Genomic DNA, 18756 nt, shown 5'->3' with positions numbered 1-18756 from the left:
AAAAATGTGATTTTCGTTAACTGTTTTCTCGACAACTAAACGGTAGATCCTATAATAATTCTGGGAATTCTGGCACGCTGTATATTTCTAGGGTATTTCCAAATTTCAACTCTTAGAGTTGGAATTTTCAATTTCCATTAATTCGCGTGATCCTCCTTAAACGAGGTTTTGCACGTCAAATATTACCTAGCTCGTTCGATATGATGACAATTGCATGTCAATCATCAAAGCATTGCACTCTGCCCGTTCAAATGCTGACAAAACGTTTATCCGTACGAGTACACTACGATGACACACTCCCAAGGCTTTGCACCTCGCCTAGCTGCGTCACATTAGATTGTTTTTGAGTATTGGATGCTCTTTGTCCGGACGCGAGAGTATCCATTCTTGAAGGCCGACTTCGAGCAAGACTCTTTGCGGATGAGATGAGGAATTTCAAAGGTTTTACTCGCTCCAGCCAAAATTATCAATATTTTTATGGATAATGTCGGTTGTATAGAAAAATAGGTTAACATAATTGTGTTGTGGAATTATATTTACATATTAATAGAGGAACGAAATATTCCATCAAAGAGATATTTGTTAGTACATGTATATTTTTGGTCAAATCGAATCGTAGGAATTCACGCTACTACTCACTCATTCTCTCACACTCTTACAGATAGTTCGATTTAAGTATTCGCAACAATATTTCCAAAGAAAGATCAGATCACTTATCAATTTTCGGTTTTGTTGCCGTCCCTTGTTGGCTCTTTCGTTGCTCCGAGACCTCCAATATCCTTGCGATGTTTGTAGTCGGAGCACCGTAATTTCGGTATTAAGGAACAACCTGCTGGTTGACCAACCCAAAGATATTGTTGTGTTTCTGAGTTGTTGATCGGGTGACGCATGACGGTCCCGGAGCGAAAGAGGACGAGTCACCATCCGGCGGGAAAATTTGAATGTTCGTGTCACACGGTCCTCTTAGACTAACTGAAATGTACAAAGGGGATACATGAAATTATCATCTAAAGTCGACAGAGAAGAGTAAGATGACACGAGCAACATAATTAAAATGTTTTTAAATTAAAATCAAAATATAATTTAGACGAAAAGATTGATTGGTACGGAGGTACAAAATGTACGGATATTCGTGTATATATTGTTGGCTGATGAATTCGTTCCTCAGGGTATCCAATGTAGGCGATTTTCTCGTAGACATACGTATGAACGAATACAGAACATCGATATATACACATATATATTCAAGTCTCTCCCTAATATACCGACATATAATATGGATTCTCACAACTTCCGCAGAAATCTGCATATGCATCAATTAACGGGTATGTTTGACATCGGATCGTTCGACTAATTATCAAGCTAGTGCGATAGTCCTGGAGTTGGATCGCGCACAGGGGAGTAGGGAAATAATTTACTTTCATGTAGTGGTACATATGATCTCAGTGGCCATACAGTCGAGTTTCCCTATTGATCAATAAATAGGAATGAACTCACCGGATTCGAGCTCGAGGTCAAAGTAATAATAGCAGCGGTATCTTTCAATCAGCCGATCAAAAATAATGTTACGTTGGGAACACTTGAATAGCAACGATTCGAAGCGCCAGAAATTGTTCAAGTCGTACAACGAATTCCGAGGCCAAAATGTGAGAATGAGAAATTTATGAGAACTAGCAAGACGCGGGCTTTGACCTCAAAAAACTAACTAACAATGATGCTTGGCAACGATCCATGACAACGAATAAACAAAACCATGGCAACGAATGGAGGCTTCACATTTCGATATATAAAAATGTCTTTTTTAAGAAAGGAAATTATCGATCAACCAATGAAATTTTCATGGGAGAAGTTCAACCGTCAAACTGTCCGCGTCCGTTCAATAAATGTCCATTTCTCAATCTCATCGGGTTCAAAGATGAATGGAAAAATTTAATTTTATAATAGAAATAGAAATTGATCCAACTACTTCATTGATAGCTCTTTTCCCATAATTTATCCGCTCTTCGGAGTACGGTAATGAAAAAACTGACAATTAGAACGAATTTAGCGATGCGCGAAATTGAGTTTGCCTACGGGGAAATCGACTGTAGGTGGAACAAAGTAGTGTCGTACAGTCGTACAGAATAGTAGTAGATTTCATGATGGAGTACGGCATGTAGTACGCACGTTCGATCTCTGCCTGTGGGGTTCTCGACCTTAAAATCCCCACCATTTTCTTCCCCACACGTTGCAGCGTCGCATCCGAACTGTCCTGCCGAGAGATCGGACATTAGCCTACGAGTATTCCTCTCGTCTCGGGTACGAGCTTATCCTGCTCAAGTCTTTTGCTTCGTCACCGTTCATCGCTCTCCATTCTCCCCAACGTTTGCCCTTTATCGACAAGAGTGTTCTCCCTTTTACGCTTCCTTTTCTCGCTCTCGCTCTCTCTCTCTCTCTCTCGCTTTCCCTTCAAAATGCACGGGTGCTTCTCCCATCCCTATCGTTCTAATGCGGCAAAACCGCTCCAGGATACTTTTTACACGCGCGCGCGCGCACACACGCACACCCGATGAGCGTAAGAAGGATATTAAGCCATAACCTCCAGACGACTGGCCATACATTTATTTATATCTGCAGCCCATTGAAAGTTTCATTCCAGCCAAACTTTGCCACGATGGATGGGGAAACATCGCCCCAATTTTTCCACATCGAAAATCATTTTTTTCTCTTCCGTCGATTTGTGTGTTCCTGCGTAACGCAAATATGTAGTTCATTGTATATTTCAGTTAAAAATGCTTCGATAAATGTAACTAATGAAAGTGGTTGTATAAAAATGGCATAAAGGAGAGTGGAGTTTGGGTATAAGCTCTGTACAGCTCCAGAATTCCGCAGCTTTGGCATCCGGAGGATAAAATTAAGTCGATTTTTGTGATGAATCGGATGCAGGAGGGCTCTGCAAATGACGATAAAAATATTGTGGAAGACGATAAATCTTTGAAGGCAACGCTCCTTTCGAAACTCGCTTCTCCAAATTATTGTTAGATCGAATAGTACACGAAGAGCGCGAAATGTTGATAATCGATTACGATTCCGCGGCTCATTGTTCGAGCAAGTATCGATTATTGATCCGAGGGCACGTTCGTTTTACGAAGGTTGGCAGCGTGTCGATGTATCGATTTGTGCGTTATAGGTTTCTTGGATGGTCAGTAATTGGAGCCTCCTCATCTTTCCTTCCTGCCTGGGGTTTCGCGTGATTCTCTCTTACTTTCTCTGCCGCCCTTAAATTACTCGTCCTCGTCTCTCCCGCGCGCACGCTCCGAGACTTCACCTCCGGTGGCTCGGGAGGACCGAGTGCGGAACGAACGCAGATAGTAGAACCGCTGCAGCCAGAAAGAGAGGAGAGAGCACAGTCGAGCGCTCTGACAGCAGGGCGCATGCGTCTCCCTACCCCGTGTCGGCGCTCGCCGCTTCGCACCCCTCCGTCTTCAGCCGCCCCTCGCCGCGCGTCGCGACCGCCGCTGCCGCCGCCGTCGCCGCCGCCGCTGCCTCGGGGGCAATATAACCTTCTATTCCCACTGCAGGGCGACGTGAGGCCACGGCCGCCACGCGACCGCTTCTCCCACTCGACGTACGAGCGTGTGTCGCGCTCGTACTAGCACAGTGCGTGGCTAACGAGAGTGGGGATAGGGGCGCGTGGATGACTGCAGTTTCGGCACGGCGAAAGAGGGGATAACGGCGCGGCGGTACGGAATTGAAGTGCGGGAGAAAGAGACCGAACGAGTGGCAGAGAAGTGGGGATCGGTTATTACTGACCGCCCGGCATCGCAGCCACTGGGTGGGGGAAACGAGACGATCGCTGGAGTAGCGCCAGTAGTTCTGGACGGGCAGCGTTCCGGGTCGGACGTGACGTTTGGCCACTGCGCGTTTTTGACGTTACATTTGTACACGCAGATCATCGCAACAAAAATTCTCCGATTATCCTGTAGATCCACGAACCTTCGCTATTGTTTTATGCTCATTCGACGTGAAGCGTGCTCGATTTTTTCATTCTGTGCGTATGGTGAAAAGTGCCCGATGGTCGTGCGGAGTGTTACCGAAATAAAAGGGGGAAAACTTGAAACGGAAGAGAGGATTGTGCGGTGCTGATAATAGTAAATCTGTGCGGGGAGGATAAAAAATATTAATCCCTCGCCGTTCTGTGATGTTTTAGCGGAAATACCGACAGCTCGTTAAACTGAATGAAAATGTAAAGCACTATACTCACCGGATTATTCCTCAATACGGATGAATAAATAAAGATGAGCGATTGCTCATGTGTGTTGTGAAAGCGTTTGTTTTTCTCGCGTTTCCGTAAAGCGAAGAGCTCGGCCAAATATCTCTTTAACCAATTCTCCGTGCTCTCTCGATCAATCGCTTTTTCCAATCTAATGACATTTTTTCACGTTTTTATCCCTCCACTTTGTTTACAATCTCTTTCGTGCACTTCGCAAAGTGAGTTCTCGTGTGTGCACGATTGAAGCACGTTAGAAAGACTCGGCGTATGCGACTCCGGAGTCGGCTCGACCTCGGCTCGCGAAAGCCTGATCGACCGAGAGAAAGTGAGACAGAGAGACAGCAGGTAAAACAGGGCTGTACGCTACTCGCGTGTCCATCCATCTTTTCCTCCCTCTCTTTCTCTCTCCCTCTCTCTTTTTCACTCTCATTCTCTCGTACTTCTTTCTATCCCCAATATTTTTAGCCATTTGTGCGTGTTAATATGCGACGTTTTCGGCAATCTCGTGCTACATTGATGCGCGCCGCAAAATTCGTCATGCTCGATGCGCTCGCTGCGATTTCGGGCACTCGTTGATGAGTTAAACGCTACACCGACCGGACGAAAAAAACATCGCTATATTTCGTGGCCCGGTGGCAGATAAATATACGAGTGATTTTCAAACAAATAGTTTTCGAGTTCAACGATGAATCCGGATATATTCCTCGCACCCGTTTAACGGATATGTTCATTCAAACGGAATGAATAGGTGGAAAGAAACGAGAACAACAGAATATTCGATTCTCTGTGTTCACGTGCATGGATTAAAGTGTACACGTGGAGAGGGATTCGCAAAGGTCAATCGAGGCTAAATACCCGCAAACAAGACCGAGTGAAAAGTGTGCAGTTGACGAGCTATTTATTTCCTTTAATCTACACTCGTTTTAGTTCTCGTGAATATTGTGTAACTACGGGATTCTAATTTTTTATTCGATAATACAAGAGAGTCGCGTCAGTGTGCGAGCGAATTCGTGAATGTGCTTTTTTTAATGTGCCATCTCCAATTTGTGCGGATTTATACATTGATAAAAGAAGGGAAAAAAATGATTGACGAGCGCACGAATAAACTCGCCGTCTCGTGATTTACGGGATAATACATATACGTGTACAAATACACATGTATACATTCGGGGTCAACGACGAGGTCGTTAAAGATCGTTGTTTTTGTCGAGTGAATGAGAAAATGTCGTGGATTACGATACGAGGGACCGGAAGTATCGGCATGAAACTTTCGACGAGCTATTCCCGGCGAGCTACGATCGCCAGGTAAGTGAAACAAATTGAGTTTCGTCGGACGGTGAACGATTTATATTATTCCAGGGAATTGACGCCGTTCGCACGATACTTTTTTATTTATCTCTTTTCCGTGTATACGTAAAACCCCTGCCGGAAACAATCGTCGACAATTGCTACGTTTTTTATTATTTCGTGTAGCCCGAGACACCGGAATATCTTGAATGAGTCCGTGACTACTCCCTCCCCCTCCCTAATTTTTTTGTATCGAATCATACGTTTGGAATCGTGGGCCGAATCTTGCGCGGCTTTCTTTTGTCCTTGTGACATATTTTGGGATACCGTGCGACGATATATCAAACTTTTGTTTCATCATTTCAATACTCTATCTACAGATTTTTCATCTCCCGGATTACAAATAATCCAGTAATTAGCGTTAAATTCTCTCGGACGAACGTCAGCTGTTATTAAATTAGTGGAATGTCACATCAAACCAGCGTTTTTCATTGGAATGGGTTTACTTCTTCTTCATAATTGTATCAATGGCCGAATATCGTTTTCGATTTTCAATGAATCTCCGGATACAGGCATATTTTCTACTTAATTTCGCATCGTCGATAAATTTCTGTGCGCGTAATTACGAATATATCGAGGAGTGTTATTTGGTGGGAGCGCGCCTCGAATTGCGTATCATCACTGTCGTCGAATTATTGCCCACGAGTGGCAAAATTCGCTCGAGCTCTACAATTATATCTGCAGGGCGAACCACTCGCTCCATCGCAAAACTATGAGGAAATAAGTTCCAACCAAAAGTTTTACTCCCTCGACGGGGCGAACTTATCGCGAGCGTTACGTGCGTTTTTGAGGTGACCTTTCGATTAGAAAAGTGGAGCATTTCTTTTTTGCGACCTTCGTGTCTTGTACGTTTGAAAACGGATTCATTGATCTCCGATACGCTGACCTTCCGAGGTCATTCAACGACACCCCACCTGCGGTCGATTGCAAACATCGATCGTGTTACGCCAAACGTTTGAACGTTTCAAAAGTGCGATGATAGCGCTTGTTTGGAGTTAACGAAATAATAATTTTACATAGAAAAAGGATTTTATGCTAGTTGCTTGCTCAAGTTTCTATGGAATTTATTTTTTTTCGGGACCTCTTCGGAGTAGTGCTCGTTCGCCTTTGATCTTCGGTTTCCTTGTCAGACACTCCTCGGAAATTAATTTCCATTGCCATTGCTCGAGTTTTGATGAAACTTCTCTTTCTTAGATGTTCCAGAGGTCAGATTCTGTTGTTGCGACGCTTCAGAGAAGACGGTATAATTGAAAATTCCAATTCGACTGGAACTCTAACGAGAGCCAATGCTCAGGTGTGCAATGGTGACGAGTATTAACCCTACACCTCATGTGCCTTTTTTCATACCCTTAACCTCATGACCGGGGTTTGAACGCACCCCACTCTTTTTTTGTTTATAAATCCGGTCCTACGATGCTAAACTGACTTTATCCTACACCATTTTCTTCGTTTTTTTATAACGAAAAGAATGATGTACGATAAAACTAATTTCAATTGAATTTATATATCAAAAAATCCGTCGATAATCAGTCGATAATGTGACTTGTTAGGACGGGAGCGTAGTTTGAAGTTCGCGTGGGGTGTGCTCACACCCCAGTCATGCGTTCTAGGGTTAAGATTCGTTTTTACAAATATTCTGTTTCGCCTCGCATTGTATCTGCTGTCGTTGATACTGCGGGAGGTGATTTGAAGAATTAGATGGAAAGCTGGCTCGGGCACTGGAATAGTCTGAAAGTTTGTTTCGATCGCAGAGGTTATTCGAATTGATAATTCTGATTGGGCCTAATGCGGCGATTAATTGTTGCAGAATAGGGTATTTTACACCATGTAAAAAAATATATAAAAATGCATGATTATGATAGACTTCGTAAAAAGTAAACGAGAAACGTCAATATTTATTCATAAAAATTCAATGTAAATTTCATAATTCAATTTTAAAAATCGTCTTTTTTCAACTGTTTTTCAAATGTCGAAAACGCCATCAGCCGTATTGGATTCCAACGTGACGTCACTCCGATAGTAAACAATCTAGATTCTTATTGTGCGCTCTGTGTTATTTTGAAATTTTACAAGTTATTATGCACGTTTGTGGACTTTTATCATTCATTTGATTAAAATCGCATTATGGAAAACGGTTTTGTGAAAGCAGATAGTACAAATCTACCAATGATAAATATGTCGATGGTGGCGATGAATCCACAATTTTTGTGGCATTTTTACACTTGTATTATTGCATTCAGACACGAGACACCAATGATATACCACTATAACTCATTATTTTTACAAATCTTATTACTTGGTCTTCCGCAATTGTATTGTTTACTAACGGAGTGACGTCACAAACCGAAAAAACATGGCGGCTAGAGTTTCCGCGCGAAAATTGAAAATCATAAATAAAAAATAGTTTTCAAGAGAGTTTTCGGTATTATAAAATAGAAATAAAAATTCTACTCGTTTATTACGATCACAGGATTATTTTAAAACAGTTTTCAAAGAAAGGTGTAATACCCTATTACTCGACAGTTGTATTGCTCCCACAATAACAAAACAACAGAACAAATCGTTGCGACTGAACGCAGGTGAGCCGAACGAGGAGAAATTAGCGAATCGAGGGCCCGTGACTGTGTTCAGGAATTGACAATGAATAAACGGACTCTTTTTACCGGTGAAGGATAATTCGTAATGAAAGTAGAATGAAAGTTTGAGTTCGCAGCAAACCGAGCTACTCCCGGCGAACCCCTCGCGCGCTCACACAGTCGTCTATATCGATTCCTCCTCGACTCGCGTCTGTGAGCATGCACCCTCCTCGTATATTCGTATTTCGCATCCCCGTAGATGTCTGCTTTTTGGAAAAGAGTGGAGAGGTTGAGGTCTGTGGTTGCGGGTGACTCTGCTTGTGGCAGAAGCGACGAGGCAGGGTGACGAAGAGATTCCGCGAACAGTATTGCTCGTGGCGGATTTTCTCCTCCCGCTTCCCTTCCATTGGCAAACGAAGCGAGAAGGAATACGAGCGAAATAGAAGAGATATAAAGAGAAATAGAAGAGGGATAAAGAGAGAACGCGCTTTGGCGTACGTGTATAGTAGGAGAGCCGCGACCTCGGTACACAAACGGTGAAGCCCGTATCAAAAAAGACCCGGATGCGAGCGCCTCCTGATCGATTCTCCAAAAGTAAATATAATTCATTTCTCCCTTTTCTCTATCGTATAAAAGTGTTACGGCAAGGTACCTGCATGTATAATGCATCGGAGACGCGCTTCGATCGATCTCTGTTGTTTTTTTAACTCTTTTCCCGTCATTCAACCTCTTTATGCTTTTCTTCTCTGCTCAGCTTTGCTTTTCGTCTCGTTCTCAATATGGGGCAAGAGCAATACCTTTACTCGAACGGTCCCGATGATACGAAGATCTGCCACAACCGATTTTTAGCTTCCGTTTCTCCTCTCAGGGGTTTTGCGAGCGTCAACAGCAGTATCCTTGTTTATTGTTTTTCAACGTTTGTCCATTGAAATTGTAGCAGAATTCAATTCCATTCGAGTTATATAATGTCGATTCATCAGGAACATTCGCGGTGTGTCGAATTATTTGACTCGTTTGATAACTCGAATGCGTTGTAAATTCTCACATTTTTCAAAAAGAAACCTGTACAAATCTCACGACAACGAGGTTAAATTTCGATTTAAAAAATTAGCGCACACCGTACGATGACAATTGCTCACGAATTACCCTTTGTTTGCGCCTTTTGATCGCTCCCTACTCCCCTGTCTTTTTTGCTTTTTCACATCGGCTCGTTCGGCATTGCAGGAAAAATAAATCGCCGCTCGAACACCACGTGTAAGAAAAACAAAAACGAAAACATCCTCGAGAACGTAGTTGTTCACTCGGAGCCCTGGAGAACCTGGGAGACAGCGAAAAGAGAGAGAAATCTTGAACCCCGTAGTGTAACAAGCTTTGTTAGCCCTGAGAAAACTCTTTCTCCCCTCGTTCACCCCCCGCCGTCCTTCTCCTCGCTCACGAGATTTCGATCTCGATCCCTCTCGTGCATTTCTCGGAATACACTTTTTTCCTTTCATTTTTCCTACGGCCTCTCCCATTTGCTAACACTACGGTAAAACGCGCTCGATGCAGGGAAAAACTTGGTTTCCTTACACAAAAAGAACATGACAATGTTCACCTCTCAACACCCTCCCCCGTCTCTCTCTCTCTCTCTCTCTTTCTATTTCTCGTCAAACCGACTCAGAATCCGTCCAACCACCACCAACTTCTTCCACTTATTCCTGTGGCCTATATTATGAATTGTAATTTATTCGTATACTTTATGCCATCCGTTTATTATCTCAGCTTCGTTGGTTATTTTATATCAGATATGAAAAAAAATCTTCTCCACTTGACATGAATCTACCTGATTTGTGCATTTGAATTCGGAGCTCAAACGCGGTATTCCACTGGGCAGATGTTTCAACGACTTTTACGGATTCTCAAAGTTTAATGAGATACTCATCTTGGAAATGTCAAAATTATGAAAGCGATTCATCGAGACGCGTCGGTTGCACAGCATTTCTTTTTTCGTCGGGATGATTTTATTTCGGTAATAATTTTGTCGAAATTATATTTCTCGATGCGTGATCTGCATAAATACGCAACGACTACATCCACTTTGAGCGTTATACGCGAACAGAAATTTCTCTGCTGACCTGCGACCGATGAACATTTTCAATTTCCCGTGATCCCGAACACGATCCGGAAATTACTTCTGCCTGAAAAAAAGCGAATGAAAAGAAATAACAACAAAAGCAAACGCCTCTTTGTGCCAAATATTTTATGGGCAAAACGTACGCTCTTTGTGTCCGAGATTTTTGCTATTTTGCGGATCACTTCTGTGATACGTTTCCAATAATGAAAATCTTTTCGATCTTTTGCTTTATCAACAATCGCTTTTACCAACAGAGTTTACAGGCAAAAATTTCAAAATTTTGGAATCGTCCACCGTTGCCGCAATGGCAACATTCAGAACGACGCTGAAGCATGCAACGTTGGAGTCCAACGAAATGAACTAAAAAAACATTTGTAATTCGCCAATTTTTTATTTCACCAGTGCAGGTTAAAAAACTACAAATTACACATTTGGCAGGGAACGAAATTGGAGAATTACTGGAATTATTGGAGAGTTTTTTTACGCCATTTCATTGGACTCGAACGTTGCAAACTACAGCGTCGTACATTCCGATTACTGCAATCTCCATTTATGGTACTCCAAAATAATATTTGCAAGGCCCTCGATTGAGCTAATCGAAGATTCAATCTTCGATCCCTTAAGGAGGGTGGCTAGCGACGATACAATGTTGCCATGCTAAACCATGTTAAATACATTAAAAATTTCAAAATGATAAGAATTTAATAAAATTTGGTGACCATATTCTTTAGTGCCAAACTTGACAATACAAATTTTTTCAGATTTTTCTTCTGTACAGTTATCGAGCAATTGATCGCTAAAATCCACGTGTATAAGCATAGCGTTTTCATATATTATAGGTATACATTCCGGGCATAAGAAATCTGCCTTAATGCGTAATTACTCGATAACTAAAAGCAGAAGAAAATTTTGAAAAATATTGTGTCTTCGCACTTGATGTTGAAGAGCATTATCACCAAATTTGATCAATTTCTTATCATTTTGACGAATGTAGTCACCCTCCTTAATTTCATTGTCAATTTGAAAGAGAAAAAAAACATTTTTCATCTCTCTCCTTCTCATGATGATGGCGCAAATCTCACATCTCATACCTCGATACTCATGCACTATTTTTGTTCGAGTTAAAAATGAAATGGAGCAAAAAGAAAGGAACAATGAAAAATTGACTCGCGGAATTCCGTAACTGGTCCTGCGGGATATGATGCGACTGTACGACTCGCTACCACGGCCACTGATGCTGTCTCTGTGCCCAGTGTTAATCGCATGAGTTCAGTGAACTCGGCGAACGCAGAGAGGGAAAAAAAGCGTCAGATCGTCGCGAGAGCAAATCATCGTTAAACCGTGAATATCGTCATTAGAGCGTTTCCTTTTTCGTTCCCGTCGGTTCTCTGGTTCTCTTTCGTTCTCTTTTCCTCTCTTCCAATCTTTTTCCCGCATAAGCCTCGTGTATTTTACATTACGTGTCTTATACGATCAAATAAATGGCGTTCCTGCAAAAAATTCACTTCTCGATGAGAATCAATTTATACACCGAACCTCTGCCTTAGAAAATCTCGATGAAATTTATCGACAAAATTATACGATACGAGCAATAAATTCTAATGATCCAACTGAATAAATTTATATGAATATATTATATAATCGTTGAAAATGATTAAAGTTGACGTTTTCACGACAACTATTAATAAATTATCTGAAAGAGAGATTTTCAAATGTCCTACAACAGTTCGAATGATTCTTCAAGAATCATTCGCATTCGTGATGAAACAATGATTTTTGAAGACTTTTCACCGCGTTCATATCAACATTAATATGCTAACACGATGATCTTCTATATTGTTAGAGTCGTCGACGGTATATATTTTTTTAAACGTACTGGAAAAAGAGGGTTCGCGAGTAGGGGAGAGGAAAACCCTGAACTAATATGTGGAACGTGATTGAGTAGTAAAATTTTGTAATCTGTCGAGCAGTCCAAATGATCGTTTTCGATTATGTCGTTTGATACGAGAGGAAACGGCCTCGTCACTGCACCACGCATCGAATCCCGGTCATCATATATTCATCCATCTCACAGCTCCTCTAAACGCAGATTGATTTTTTTCAAGATCCAACTTATAGTTCATGAGAGAAAAAATTGATAAAATATTCATGGCGTTTTGCAAATTTTGTATACATGAAAAGATTGATTGAAAAAGCTCTTCGTCCAAATTTAACATATTTACGTATGATGTGCTCATAATGAATAAATTAGGTGTAATATATCACTCAGAAATGTACGTGAACGTAGATTTATCAAGTTAGTCACGAAGGAAAAGAAGGATAAAGAGAGGGAGAGAGAACGAGAGGGGATAGAAAAGGGACATCTCGGATGGTGAACGCGAGAACTTGGCAGCAAAAGGCTTCTTGGATGATTTTCACTCAAAGCCTCTTCTCACGAGTTTTCCTTCTTCTTCTTCTTCTCCTTTTCGTGCCTCTGGTCTCGTGGCCCACTATTTTATAAATGTATATAAAAATACGTGTAGAAACACTGATGACGAGATCTCTTTTGACCCCTCGCCTTATGTTGCCTCTCCTTTTCTCCCCTTCAATATCCCAGCCCTTTTCGAAGATCCATTTTTCCCATATCCGCTCTGACACATCGTGACTCTCTCCCTTTTTTTGGCCCCTTACCATATCCCTTCCTCGCTCAAGATGACTAAATCGAACACGAATCATCCGAGGTTTATCCGTCCATTTTTTCTTTTAAACAATTTTCTATAAATCCAAAGGACCCTCGAAACTTATATACTTTTATTTATAATATTCAAATTTGTGCGAGAAAGTTTGTCCCCAGCCTTCTATTTTTTTTCTCGCTCTCACCAAAATCGTAAAACTCTTATCGAAACCTCTTGAGAAGGATTCGGAAGCCTCTCGTGCATCGAATATATCATTACCTATCTATTGATTCGCATTACCCTCGGACTTTCCCTGCATTTCTTTCCCATCTCATACCGAGTTCAAGCACACGTCAAATTCGCTATAAAACGTCCCATGACGCGACACCAACGAGGACGACCTTTCGTAAGCTCCACAATTGGTGGTGAGTCTTCGTCATCGCTTATATACCACCGCCAACCCTTGCGAGACTCGAACGGCTTTGGGTTTCTTGCTCAATAGTGAGTCATCGGTGAATTTTTTTCCATTATCATCGAATCGACCCCTATTCAGAAGACGTGTCTCGCTCTCTCTCTTCCTGCTTCACTTTAAGCGGCTTATATAGACGCGATAAAGTATTCTCTCTATATATTCTTGCGATTGCTCGATCTTCACTCTTGGTTGATCAACGGGAATAAAGAAAATTAAACAAACGGAGCTACTTTTCTACGGCTGGAGTTAAAGATGTGGTGAATTATTTACGAAAATACGATAAACGGTGATTAAGATTTTTTTATTATTCCTCGTCGTGGTCACACTCGACACAAGAGTAAAAACGAACAGGTCGCTTGAAAATTTCATTCATAAATCACACATTTTAAAGTGAACATTTTAAGGAAGATCACGTGAATCTAATGGAAATCGAAAATTCCAAATTTAAGAGCCGAAATTTGGAAATATGCTAGAAATACGTACACCGTGCATTTGAATTATTATAGGATGTACCGTCCAGTTGTCGAGAAAACAATTAACGAAAATCACATTTTTTTTGAAGGGTTATTCACAGGCTCTTGTGGCGGGCACACTTCCTGTGCGACCATTTGAATTAAATGAAATAGGATCCTTCCAACTTTTGAGAGCTAAAAACGAGAATAAGAAAATATGATGTTTTTGGATATCAATTATGTCTTATAGATATGCATATACGCATATAAATAGAAAATGGTTATTAAAAATTTATCAATCTCAACAAATAAGTTACACATAATTTTAATAATTGCGAGAATAATTATAATCGTTTCTTAGATCATTAAAAGAGCAAAAAAATTCAGTTTTTGAATCACAAGTAACGCATGATCTTCCTTAAGTGAATTTAATATTAACAAAAAAATGTTGCTTGTTAATGGAAAAATTTGAAACGTCAGCGTATTTATAGAAAAATATTTTTTCAATATTTTATAGAAATGATTTATCCAGGGCATGTATGTCTCTCTAAACTAACCCGACGTATAAACACCATTCTTTTGTTTGAATAATACATATTCGTGTTACGTCAATGCGCATTCGACCCTTCGAATAATAAAATTTTATACGAGGAATAAAAATTATTACTGCTGGCTTCTTCACGCTTTCGCGACGAGTGCCAATACTTTTTCAAATCCTTCAAACTTTTTCAAATCAATTTTTCTTTTCCAAATGTTACATGAATATTCATAGCGGCAAAACTTTGGGAGCAAAAAAAAGTATTGGACTCCAGTAGAGAGATTCACAAACGGTACAGCGCAGCCGAGCTCTACGCCAATCATACTCGGCAACTCCGCGGCATCAAACATTGCGCACCGGTCCAACCTTTGACAAACAGCGTTGGTTCAGCATCGATACCGGGACTGGTCCAGAGTTCTTAATGCGTTTGGGAGCTTGGAAATTATCGATCTCTTTTTCCAAGAATCGCATATTTTTCTTTGCAAAAACGGCTCTGATTATTAAGTAATATCATTGGTTTCCGATCGTCGGTAAAATGATTCATGAATGAGGATCGTTTTGTAAGTTGAAAGCTCGTTGGTTAAGGAATCGCGAGTTTTAAAACAGCTTCGGAGAGCTTTTATCGAGTTTGCCAGGCTACATACTAGGCTTTACATCTACGTGTATGCAGTTTGGCAGTTGGTTGGCCCGTCGGCTCCTAAAATCTCGGGAATTCACGTTCGGTTATACGTATACGCCACATTGCATGAATCGTGATTGAAAGTTCAAGTATTTCCCGGACTCCCGCGAGTGGTGCCTTATATACGACAAATCCAAGAGAGCTTTCTCGTATCCGACAATACTATCTCTCACTCTTTCCTTCACTCACTCACTCACTCACTCCCTCGCTCTTTCGCTCCTCGGCTTTGGGGATTTTGCCACACAGCATCGAAGCTTCTCTCATTCCAACCGAGTACGGCCTACATATCGCTCCTCTCTTCCGGTACAGAGGACGAGAGGAGCTGGAATTGCTAGCAATTCCCTCGCGACTGACGCTATACGGAGTATTCTATAGCTCCTACATGAGGCGAACTAGTTTCAAAACCATCCCAAACGCACGAGCGAGAGAGAGAGAGAGAGAGAGAGGTCCTCATCCGCCTCAGTCTGCCTTCATTTCCCGCGTTCCCTTCAGCTCGTACAATCTCGCGCTCTTTCTCTTTTCTTCTCTCTTCGTCGTTTTTTGCGTTGCTCTTGAATGTCTAAACCGGCCAATTCTATGAGTGACCGAAGATCATCCATCTTTTGAAATCAAGGTCAATAACCGACGAAGAAAAAGTGCTATGTTTACCGGAACCGTGAAATATATCCGAAATTCCTTTAATTCGCCTGAGATCCTGTGAGTTGATGAGAGCTAAGCGAAATTGCAAAATAGGGGGAGGGAGAGGGTCGAACATGTCGACAGCATTTGAATTTGCAACCTGCTTCCTACACTCCGGCTTTTCAATGCTGGCCTTCGCGGTATACTCAAATACACCGAGCCAAGTGTCAAACTTACGTGTTAATCAGTTCGAACACAACACTCGAAACTCAAACTTGCGTATACCACAACTATTTCCGACGTTTTCACAAGATTCACAATCATAAGTAAAAATCACAGGACTCGGGCCAAAAAATGAAACACATTTGCCCATTGACTGGTTTTTTCTCCCCTTTCTTGCACTGCCGTGAATAAGAATTTTCCATCTCATCCCTACTGCTTTTTTACTATTCTGGAACGTGCAAACATAAAACGCGCGAGTTTGCTCTGCATATGGTTGAAAACTCCCACAATAGTGGAGATAAATCGCCCAAAATACATTCACGTAGTCGACTCCGAAAGTAAGCTTCACTGTTCGATTGTTCTCTCGCTTCCCCTCTTTCTCGTTTTCTATTTTACTCCTGTACAAATCTCTTCACGAAAATCTTCACGAAATTCTTCGGTACATCCTGTCAAGATTTCCGGGTGTACTTCTCGTCGCAGACTCCTTTTCTGTCTGCCTATATCCTCGACAGGTTCCATTTGTACACGTTTTTTTAAGTCACTCGGCTCCCCTTTTCTCTCCATGTGACAAATATTTTATAATGGTATACAACCAACTCCATCGTGCTGTTCAAGGAGTACGAGAGCACGAAAGATAAATAACAACATTTTTCACCCAATAAATACTCGAAACATTTAAATGTTCGAGGAACGAATAAGTACCTTGATTTTTCCATTGTTTCGTACAAAACGGTTTGATATTCGTTAATTGGTCATGTTTCCAGTTCCATTCCTCACTCTCTCTTTCCCTCCCTCTCGTGTTTCCAACAAAACGATTTCACCAATCAATAGAAGCTCGAATACGGATTCTAAACAATGCACTCTTTATCAACGTAAACGAAACGGAATTTCTATAAGAGCCATCACTAATCGAGCTACAAATTGAATCGAATGTCGATTCTTTCTTTGTTTTGTTCTCGCAAGCTCTTTTTCACCATAATTGAATGCTGGGCGTAATTTTAAAGATTCACTGTTCTCGATTAAGTAAATATTTTTCTATATTTCTCTCGTACAGTTTAACGAATTTTTAATAAAAAATTACGTCTAATTAAGCGCTCATCATTGACCATTCCATTCCTCCACCAATTCTGTTTCATTCAATGCATTTTTAAACAATTTCCCGACGTAAATTTCCGAAGATACGAACATTTTGGTATGAAAACTAATCCTGCTACCATTTTTCATCGAAAAAACCGATTGGCTGAATTGAACCTCAACGTTTTTTTTTTTACAAAATTTGATATCCGTTTGATTTTTTATTCATTGGTTAATGAAAAATCATAAATTTATCATTTCTGTGAAAGGAAAATTTTATCGGTTTTTCTTTTGATGAACAGAAAAAATGTTTTCCAAATAGTTGGAGATCAAAGAAGAATGCTTTCTTTAACGACGACAAAGAAAAAACTTCTGAAACCCGTTTTCACTACCTTCGAGGCTGCTGGAGTCGCCCCGAGCCCCGAGGCGCTAGTGCGCTACCCTCGCATCGCGGAATTATTAAATCTTGTTAACGTTCTCGTCATAATTGGCCATGAATACAGACTCGCTGTTGTATACGATGTATACAAGAGGTTCATGGTTTTAATTGTTTCGGGTATATGAACCGTGATATGGCTTGTCGCCTCATTATTTAAAACTGCGAAAACCAATGTTTCCAGGTTCAAATTGCCATTAAGTGAGGTTCAAATTTAACAGAAAGTGGCAAAAGTTCGAAAAGTTTTGAAAACGCAAAAATTTGAAAGGGTACTGCTTATAGCAATGGGAAGCCAGCACAACCTTGTGTTGTGACTTGATGTTAACATACGATCTAGCAAACAGAACGTGGTAAAAACAGTAAACTCAAAATTAGACTCCATCGAAACGAAAGAAATATTGAAAAAAAAATTTATTTATAAAGAGAGCATGAGGCAAGGCAGTACACTAAATTCTTGGAACACGAAAAGGAAGTATCGAGTGACTTGCGCTAAAAAAGGGGCGATAACACTGCTTCTACGGAGACTCGGTTTACGGTAATCTCGATTAAACAAAAAGATGAACTCGAAGCTTTATACGCTGAAAGTAAACACTGATTTACGATCAATGACTGCATCCAGGTGGCTCAAGACTTCAATTATGCAATATTCGAAAGAAACATTTTTAGCACTGCAAGATAAAGACATACCGTTTAGGCATGGCTCGTATTGCATGACAATATATCGGACATAACGGTACGCCCCTGACATCTCTCCGCTACGCGTGAATTCGACGTTTAGGAGCAGGTATGGAAAGAATTTTTAAATGAGGAATCGGTGGTGTTTGCGTCTCTTAGACCAATATTCTTTCAAAACTCTACCAATTCAAAACTTGTTCAATTTTGTTTTTAACTTCTATAAATCGTTTCACTTCAGAAAATGGTTCAATCAGTCTAAGAATATTTATGATTCCATATAACTTTAATAATTGTTTTTATGGCTCGATATAAATCATTTATGACTGATTGGCTGAAACAGTTCTCGCTTCAAAGAGGAAAGTGAAAATATGTTTTTCTTTGAAATAAATTACTCTTTGCTTCCAACAAAAAAAAATTATTGAGGATATTATTAGGGGCCTATGCCAAGAATCTGCAGATCATACGGAATCACACAATCTTTAGCATAGGAATGAAAAGGACACTATTGAGAATCCTACGGAATCGCAGGGTCCCCTCCCTCTCAATAATGAAATAAGAGTGGATGCTCACACTAGAAATCGGCAACCCGTACGGAATCGTACCGATGCCTTCCTTCTTTGTGTGAGTGTTTCCTTCAAATGGAGAATT

The 18756-nt window shown here is 40.8% G+C and overlaps 1 protein-coding gene and 1 long non-coding RNA gene across 2 annotated transcripts in view; one reads left to right on the top strand and one right to left on the bottom strand.

Annotated features, from left to right (window-relative positions):
* Positions 1-517: 517 nt before the first annotated feature.
* Positions 518-4373, bottom strand: LOC122413027 (uncharacterized). The gene is made up of 2 exons (XR_006261475.1): positions 4244-4373; positions 518-972 (listed from the first exon to the last, which is right to left on the bottom strand). It is a non-coding gene; the product is annotated as an uncharacterized lncRNA (long non-coding RNA).
* A 138-nt stretch (positions 4374-4511) lies between these two features.
* LOC122413026 (irregular chiasm C-roughest protein-like) overlaps positions 4512-18756 on the top strand; it is a 100419-nt gene continuing 86174 nt past the window's right edge. Inside the window, exon 1 of the mRNA XM_043423093.1 lies at positions 4512-5557. Coding sequence (XP_043279028.1) covers positions 5409-5557 — 149 coding nt within the window. The 5' untranslated portion in view covers positions 4512-5408. The remainder of the gene's footprint in view (positions 5558-18756) is intronic.

Source organism: Venturia canescens, chromosome 7, assembly GCF_019457755.1.
Source record: "Venturia canescens isolate UGA chromosome 7, ASM1945775v1, whole genome shotgun sequence".
NCBI classification, from domain to species: Eukaryota; Metazoa; Arthropoda; class Insecta; order Hymenoptera; family Ichneumonidae; genus Venturia; species Venturia canescens.
This window is presented reverse-complemented; position numbering and strand designations above follow the sequence as displayed.